Source organism: Malaclemys terrapin, chromosome 2 (genome assembly GCF_027887155.1).
Source record: "Malaclemys terrapin pileata isolate rMalTer1 chromosome 2, rMalTer1.hap1, whole genome shotgun sequence".
Lineage (NCBI taxonomy): Eukaryota > Metazoa > Chordata > Testudines > Emydidae > Malaclemys > Malaclemys terrapin.
Genome location: NC_071506.1, coordinates 36,504,765 through 36,513,727, shown reverse-complemented (window position 1 = coordinate 36,513,727; position 8,963 = coordinate 36,504,765). Strand labels below are relative to the sequence as shown.

Below are 8,963 nucleotides of genomic sequence, written 5' to 3'. Positions count from 1 at the left end.
GAGATTTTTCAACTTTGAACCCTCTCCTGGAGCCAGGTGCTTATGCTCTTTTAGCAAAAAGCCAAGGGCAGGGAAGGACCTCTTAACTTTTAGCCCAGTGGTTAGGGTATTCAGCTGGGATGTGGGAGAACCCCAGTTCAAGTCCCTCTCTCCTTGCCAGGGAGAAGGGTTTTGAAATGGGACCTATCACCTCTCAGATGATCACTCTAACCACTGGGCTATGGGATATGCTGATATGGAACTCCCTCACTCTCTCCTCTTAAAGCTGTTGCACTGTGGATAAATAAAGAGTCATTGGAGCTGGGGAACTGGATCCTACTAGATTGGGCTCTGCACATGACTTAGGGGGCCAAATGCCTATCTTACCCCAGTTTGTGAATAGTTCTGGGGCTTAGGAATCTGGAGGCCTAGAGGGTGAAACCAATACACACATTGAGAGGCAGAAACGTAAGTGCCTATGGAATTTATACGGAAAAAACTTAGGCGCTGAGTGAATTTAAATACTTACAGGGTTCAGAGGGAGTTTTGTGCATCACAGTGGCCCAGAAACTGGGACTTTAGTACCTGAAACAGGGACTTAGGCACCTACCTCCTTTTGTGCATCCAGGACTTTGTACCTGACTTATATGAGCCAGATTTTGGTTGATGCACTCTCAGAGCTGGTCTACGCAGGGAAATTTACAAACAGAAATACAATTTTACTGATATAGTCATACCGGTATAACTCCCTACATAGACACTTATTCTGGAATAAGAGTGTCTTGGAAAAAGAGGGCACAAAAGAAGGCTTCTAGAAGTAGTCTATGCTTAACTATACATTTACAAGGTTTATAAATAAGAGGGCAACATCTCGCCTAACACTAATCAAGACTAATGCTGATGGACATTGTTGCACTGGCTGTGCTTTGTAAGCAAATAACCCAATCAACATGCATCACACGGAGGTCTGTATTAAAATTGTTCTTTATTGTAAACAAGGTATAAAGTACGACATAAGAAGTATTGTGCAAAAATTTAAAGTAGTCATAAAAGATTATCTAGCACATTATTATCCAACTGTTTAGTTGTCTATATTTGTGTACTCAACATAGTAAGATACAATAGAAATATGGTTAGTGAAAGTTGATGCATTATTTGTCACAAAATCTACACTATTAATTCAAGGCTGGTGTCTTTACTGCCTTATGTTTACTTTGCAAATAATTCCTAATGTTCTAATTTAATACAGTATAGATTATATCCTTATTACATAGAGACCATTTATCTCAAATAAAAATCATCTTCAAAAGTGACCTCCACATCAAGTAGCCTAGCATAACATATTTGTTCTTGCCTTCTTAGTAAACCCGTGTAATTTATTATTCTTATAGTTACATTTAAAACCAAACAAACAAACAAACAAAAAACAACAACAATATACTGTCTCAGTGTTTATGAAAAATGCAGTGGCATGGAATTTTGAAAGGTATAAAGGAAACCATAAGCAACTTGAAAGCAGAAGCATCATAGGATGCCTAAATATTACCTATTGTAATAAGCATGAGCTTTCAAGAGGAATAGCAAAAATAGTATTAGCTTTCTATATTATAATAAATTAATGGGGATTTAGATACTTTTGGCTCTCTCTAGCCACATGGCAGCACTCAATCTATTCCATATTTGGACAGTAATGTAAAACTGGCATGACTGATATACTTGATACATTAAATACTGTATCAAGTGGTGAGCCTCAATGCCCATCTCTTGTACAGATGCATTTCTGATCAACAAGTCTGTACCATACGTTGATATTTCTCTCTAGTTTGTGCTCTACTGAAAACTCATTACATCTTTGAAAGCTGTAATTTCAGTTGGTTTCAAGCATTAACATCAGCCAACAGCTCTGCATGACTTATGTCTGACCACTCTATAGACATACAAGTAATCTGCATAAATTCAAAACCCTTTGCTACCTGTGCTGCTCTGCTCTCAAACCTTCAACCTCTTTCTCTTTTCACCAAGTTGAAAAGAAACCTGACATTCCATTGTTAGTCGCTGGTTCTCTCAGTAGCATTTCCTGTGACCAAGCACAGACTGCCTTTGCCTCTCTGCTGTAGTGCCATCAACAGCTGGCACTGAAGAACTACAGACCTGGAATAGGAGCTTTTATACATCACTGGTGGTATACCATAGTGACAACAGTTAGTTCCGGTAACTTTTCAGGAGTTCTTTCACTGTGCAGGTGTAGATGCAGGTGGCACAACAATGTCATTTAGCTTGCTCACTTCCATTTGCCAGTTTGGTAGCTTCTTAGCTGACAAATGCCGCCGTGCATGCTTTGTTAAATGGTCACTCCTCATGAACCGCCGATCACACATTGGGCAAGCAAACTTCTTCTCACCGGTATGCGTTCTGCGATGCCGAGACAGTTCATCAGATCGTGCAAATCTCCTGTCACAGCCTTTCCAACTACAGCTAAAAGGCTTTTCTCCTAAAACAAAATAGAGATGAGCATTTATTTAGCAACAATTTTACTTTTGACTGGTAATATTTGTTTGACTTTTTTAGAACCAATTTCTACTGTGCCAATCAAGACACAAAAACAAACCAACAAACCCAGAGACATAGAATATTAAGATGGTTTTGACTGTACTAATTCGAAGAATCAGCATCACCAGGTAGCTAGCTGTACAAAGAAAGGGTCATTGCACTAGACCAGGGGTAGGTAACCTCTGGCACGTGTACCTAAGGCAGCATGCGAGTTGATTTTCAGTGGCACTCACACTGCCCAGGTCCTGGCCACCGGTCTGGGGGGGGGGCTTTGCATTTTAATTTAATTTTAAATGAAGCTTCTTAAACATTTTTAAAACCTTATTTACTTTGCATACAACAATAGTTTAGTTATATATTATAGACTTATAGAAAGGGACCTTCTAAAAACATTAAAATGTATTACTGGCACGCGAAACCTTAAATTAGAGTGAATAAATGAAGACTTGGCACAGGACTTCTGAAAGGTTGCCAACCCCTGCACTAGCCTTTCATCACTAGAAAGCAGAGTTCAGCTTGTGCTTTATTTTTCAAAACAGTTTTATTCTCATCCTTATCTTCATTTATATACATTATAAAACCACAACAGCTTTGCATGACCAGCACCCACTGCTGAAAATGCTATCTGTACTAAAAACAGGAGGCATGTTACATGACAAGGCTGAAGTGTGCTAGTAGAGCTGCGTAAACATACATAGCCCCTTATCCTTTGCTAGTGTAATTAGATTCACTATCATATTTTTTTTAAGAACTGCGGGGACACCTGAAGGAACGACTCTCTGGGGTATTAATGTTGAAGGTAAGAATGCTAGTCACCTCTCCTTTTTGAGGCATCCTACCAAAGATTATGCCATGTATTAACACCTACTGGCAAAAGCAAGCAATAGCACTCTGGGACTGCCCCACAATGCTAGATTCTGTTCGGTCAAGACAAAAAAAAAAAAATCTTTAGAGATGTACAATGTTAAGAGAGCGTTGACTGAGGTAACTAGAAAGGTCACTATTATCAGGAAGCCAGCTGTACAAAGGATTAGTGCACTAGCCTTTCACCTCTGGAAAGCAGCAAACACAAACAAAATCACAACTCACTAGAACATTGATTAAACATTAGCATAAATATACATGAAAAGCTTTCTTTGAAATTCCTGCTATCCACTGATTAATGACTTACCCGTGTGTGTTCTCACATGGGCCTTCAAATGAGAGCTCTTGAAATAAGTCTTTCCACATCCTGGATAGTTGCAAATGTGGCTTCTTATTCTTGATGAGTCAATTGGTGGAGTGATTTTTGCTGCAGAAGGTGTAAAACCTGGAGCAGGAGCAATAGGAGAGAGTCTAGTGCCATTTGGACTAATGATTGGAGCCTTTGTGTTCTGCACAACTGGCTGGGGCACAACAAACATAACGGCACCTTTAGGAACTTGAGTTCCCATGAACACCATAGGCTGGCAAAGGGTTGATTGTTGGCTAGAAGGAGTGTTGGGCACTATTGCTGTCACAACAGAGTTGTTAGTAGACAGAGGAACCATCTGGCAAATTACTGGCACAGGTGAGACACCACTCGCTTGCACAGCAGGTGAAGATACTATCGTGGATGACTGCTGTACTGATCCAGGAACAGGCTGAGGTTTACTGGTTGAAGTCTGGATCAGGGACAATGGACTGACAGCTAGTGCTGTACTTGTTTTTTCTTCTAAAACTGGCAGTTTGTCACTTTTGTAAGTTGCTCTGTTTGGTGACACAATTGCACAAGGTGGATTTTGTTTTGCAGTTCCATTATTCTGTACATTTATTTCCTTTGAAGTATTGTCCTGATATTTCAACACACCAGCTGCTCTCACTGGACATGTTCTGTGATTACAAAGCTGAGCATCAGCTGTATGGCGAATAACACTTGTTGCTTGAGCTTTCATTGGTCTGGATGCTGGAGACTTTTCAGTCTCTTTAAAAATTGCTGAAGGAACAGGCTTTGAAATATCAGTGAATAATCTGCATTGTACAGCAGATGGCGCTGCTGCTGGCAGATGAATTACTTGAGACATCTCAAAATCAGATGGGCTGTAGGGTGGAGTCAGGCACTAAAAGGGGAAAAAAGATGCAAGTAATGAGACAGCTATTCAGCATGATTATTTCTCACAGTTAATGTGATCTAAAAAACTTTAATAAGGCGGGGTACAATAATAGAATAAAGCTTACAAATGCTGGTATTGCGTGAAAGTCAGCTGCACCAGGTAGCAGGTTATCATCAGTTTCTTCTGACATATCAGATGCTGGTGTTATAGGTCTCAGTTCGGCATATTTTTTGAAGTCTGATTTCCAGTTGCAGCTCATAGACATAAGGGCTTCTACGGCTTCAAAATCACTCTTTTCAGCGGTATTGTTCCAGGAACGTCTATTATTGTTTTGCTTTTCAGTAATCATCTCTTTTCCTTCCTCCTAAAAGGAAAAAAGGAATATTTTTCAGTTTACTGTTAAATTAACTAATTAACAGTTCCTTGTTTAAAGAAAAATTACAAAAATTAAATGCAACCTGTAAAACATATCATACTTCACAGAGCGGATTCAATATTTTTAAAGACACTCTACATTCCTGTTTCTTCCCCTATTATATAACCTTTATTAAAATGTTAATATGATACAGGGAATCAGACTGATGAATATTCTGCCTGCACAGTTGTGTAAAAGTTACTAGTGACCCCCCTTAATAAAGCAGTTGTTATGTCAGCCAGCGGCCATTAAAAGAAAGCAGACACCTTAAAGACACAGTAGCCTGAACTTTTCAACTGTTTTCCCTTCAAGGCCTTAAAGTAGTTGGAGCTGGTCCCAAGCTGGTTTTCACTGACCAAATAGCAAAAGCACGGGTCTGACCACCACCAATCAAGTGTTAACACTGCAAAGACCTTAGTCTGAATGTGTATAAAAAATCTGTAAAATGTGTGTAAGACAGAGTTTTTGTACTAAAGTGTAAAGCTCTCCTTTCTTCTGCAGAATAAAGCAACTCCTCCTTATCCCTGTCTGGCTGTTGTTAGCTCTCAGCTAAGTAAACCCGATATTTCAGTAACAGTTGTCTAGTGAAATTAGTTTTTGAAAAGTAACAGTAAGTTAGTCCCTTACTGCAAGTTTTGAATGACTGAAAGAAAGCAAAGCAGAGCAGACAGGGATAGCTCAGTAGTTTGGGCAGGGACCTGTTAAACCCAGGGTTGTGAGTTCAATCCTTAAGGGGGCCATTTAGGGATGGGGGCAAAAATCTGTCTAGGGATTGGTCCTGCTTTGAGCAGGGGGTTGGCCTAGATGACCTCCTGAGGTCCCTTCTGACCCTGATATTCTATGTTCCTTAAACTTCACTTTGAGTTATTTTGTACTTACTGTTCCTTTATTCCACCCTACAAGGATTTTAGTTAGGGTACAATCTTAATTTTTTTGTTTGAATAAACTGAAAAGGGTTGAGGCACAAAATTTGACTGACTTGAATTGTGACCTAATAAAGTTTGTCAGATAATATGGAAAGTGTTTCTGTTGTTTTATGCTATGTGAGTATATATACGCACACACACTCATATCATTTGAATATTAAAAAGATTAGGTAACCACTATTTTGTGTAGCTGGAGGGTGGGTAGGGAATGTTTTGGACTCTGCATGATCATATAGCAGCCACCATTGCTGAAGCCACTGACTTTAGAGTGCTGATGCACAAACAGATGTTTGTGTGCCTGAGCTGGTTGGTGAGTGTCTTCAGTGGACAATTTACACCTCAGAAAGCTGTGCCTAAAGTGCTCTTGCCAGGGCCCAAACTCGTGGAGCTTCAGCATGCATTAAGATGGAGCTATTTGATCAAGCTTTTAACCAGCCTCTGGATTATTCTTAGGGGCAGGACAAGTAAGGTTTTATAGATGCTTTATTAAAGGCCTGTGTTTTGCAGATTTTTGAATTTTATAAGTACAAGAAAATATGGAACATGCAATACTCAGAAGATGGATCCTGAGAGAGCTAGGGGAAGGTTGTCCGCATTGGATTCTATAGGGCACTGGCCTATATTAACAGAGACGTGACCAATGAGCAAAAGCAGCGCAGGAAAAAACTGCCTCTGGCTCACAAGGGAGGCAGCAGAGGCTCACGGAGATCCTCGCTGGCAGACGGATCCTGTGTTTGAGCCACGCTCACCTCAGTGAACCTCTGTGACTCACTCTCTCCATCCGTGCACTCAAACCACGCAGTACCGCCCCCGCCTCTCGCCCATTGGTCGCCAAGGTCAGGGGCCTCAGAAGCCGAATGGCTGGCACAGGGCCGAGGCGAGGTTGGGGCGGAGGCATGTGAACAAAGCGTGATCAGCGGCTGGTCCCAGGCAGTCGCGAAACGTGGTGAACTGGGGACTGCCGCTCGGCGACCTTTCCCCTACTTGTGCTGCGTTCGGTCTCCCTCTTCCCCCGCCTCCCTCCCCCGCAGCCGGGGGCTGAGCCCGGGCCCGCCGCCAGGCAGGAAGGGAGCCCGCCTGCTGCAGCAGCGGGCACGGCTGACAGCCAGCCAGCCGCATGCTTCCTCGCAGCTCCCGCCCGGCCAGAGCCACACATGCGGGAGGGCGGCCTCAGTCCACCCCCGCGGCTCCCAGGAGAACAAGGCGGAAACAGCCCCGCCTCTCGAAGGGTTGCGGCCGAGAGGTTCAGCACCACCACACCCGACGCTTTCCCGCGCCGCAGCTCGGGTTACCAAAGCGAGCCCTAGGAGGGGGCCCGGCTGCTCGAGGGGGGGCTCTGAAGGGAACGGAGACTGGGCGCTCCCTGCCCCCAGGCTGCACAAGAACCATTCACCCAACAGGCACAAGCCCTGCCCGGGGACTCTTGCATGGCGGGAGCTGGCCACGGACTCCCTCGCCCCGCCCGCCGCCGCCTAGCCTCTCCCGCCGCCTTCAGCCAGTCTCGTCTCGCCCACCCCTGGCTGACCTCCAGCCCCCGCAGCCTCGCCCACCGGTTTGTCCCAGCCTCATCCCTCCCCGTTCCTACCGCCCTCTCTGAGCCTCGCCCACCGCCTTCCTCCTGTCTCACCCCCCAGGGAATCCCCCACTCACCCGCCCCTTTCCCTCACAGCCCCCCTCAGTCTTTTACCGTAACCCCCATTGCAGTCCGCCCCCGACCAAACCCTCCCACCCACCTCCCCGCTTCTCCCCAACTACCCTCATCCTAGCGACATGCGCCCATAGCTCCCGGTACACACCACGTGCCCCCTCCACTCACCACAGGCCCCCCAACAACCTCTCCCCGCCAGCGCCCGCAGACTGACGCCCTCTGACATCCCGCTCCCCAGTAACTCCCCCTCACTGCCATCCCCGATCTGCAGATCACCACAGCTTCCCCAATACCCCCCCGCGACTGCCTCCCTCTTTGCAGATCACCACAGGTTCCCCAATAACATTCCCACAATCCCTCCCCCTCTCTGCAGGTCAGGCTCCCCAATAACCTATCCCAACCCCCCACACACTGTCTCCCTCTCTGCAGATCAGGCTCCCCAATAATATACCCCAGCCCCGCCCAGACTGCCTCCCTCTCCCCAATAACCTACCCCAGCCCCCCACTGCCTCTCTGCAGATCAGGCTCCCCAATAACCTACCCCAGCCCCCCACTGCCTCTCTGCAGATCAGGCTCCCCAATAACCTACCCCAGCCCCCCCCCACTGCCTCCCTCTCTGCAGATCAGGCTCCCCAATAACCTATCCCAACCCCCTCCCCCGGCCTCCGTCTCTGCGGATCAGACTCCCCAATAACCTGCCCCCCGCCCCCGACTGCGTCCCTCTCTGCCATCCCCTCTCCGCAGCGCAGCGCACCGCAGGCTCCCCAACAACCTCCCCCCGAGACCCCGATCCTCTCTCCAGATTCCCACAAGCTCCCAGTATCCTCAGCCCCAGATCGATTCCTCCTCTGCCACCACAGGATTCCCAGCTACTCCTCCCGCAGCTCCCCAAAGGGAATCCCTTGTTCTCGGGGCTCCCGCCCCAGAAAGGTGGCATCGTACCCCAGACATCTCTCCCCCTCCATCTTCCCTGGGCTGAGCCCCTTCTCGTGCCCCGCATCCACCTCTCCCCAGGTGCACCTGATGCGGGGAGGGCTCGCTGGGCACCAGCCCCCCCAGGACTAGGAAGCTGAAAGAGCCGCACTTACAGCTGGCTGGTAGAGGGAAGATGCGAAATTCAGCATGGCCCGGCTGGGAGACGCGGTGGCTGGGAGCTGCTCTGATGCTGCTGCTGCTGCTGCAGCTGTTGACAAGAGCCTTCACCCCAGGCGCTCTCTGGCCGCTGCCTTGATTTTCCTCTTTTTGTTCGCAGCTGCCCATTCAGCTGGCGGTTCCACCAGCTCGGCGTAGGGGGAGACCGGAGCTGGCCGCGGCCAATCCGCTGCAAAGGTGTGTGAGGCGGCGGCCAATGGCGAGCGGGGGCACGCGTGATC

General features: G+C 46.6%; 1 protein-coding gene across 1 annotated transcript; it reads right to left on the bottom strand.

Moving 5' to 3' along the window:
- Positions 1-1,402: 1,402 nt before the first annotated feature.
- KLF10 (KLF transcription factor 10) lies at positions 1,403-8,729 on the bottom strand. Its single transcript, XM_054018723.1, has 4 exons — positions 8,679-8,729; positions 4,726-4,965; positions 3,701-4,607; positions 1,403-2,470 (listed from the first exon to the last, which is right to left on the bottom strand). The coding sequence occupies exons 1-4, from the start codon at positions 8,712-8,714 to the stop codon at positions 2,211-2,213; spliced, it is 1,443 nt and encodes a 480-aa protein (XP_053874698.1). The 5' UTR covers positions 8,715-8,729; the 3' UTR covers positions 1,403-2,210.
- Positions 8,730-8,963: the final 234 nt, after the last annotated feature.

Bases quoted from the DNA above. Each gene is read 5' to 3' on its own strand.
- KLF10 (XM_054018723.1), bottom strand. From the start codon at position 8,714: ATGCTGAATTTCGCATCTTCCCTCTACCAGCCAGCT. The intron at 4,966-8,678 runs GTAAGTGCGGCT...TTTTCCTTTTAG, and splicing joins CTTCCCTCTACCAGCCAGCT to GAGGAAGGAAAAGAGATGAT. The intron at 4,608-4,725 runs GTAAGCTTTATT...TTCCCCTTTTAG, and splicing joins TTCACGCAATACCAGCATTT to TGCCTGACTCCACCCTACAG.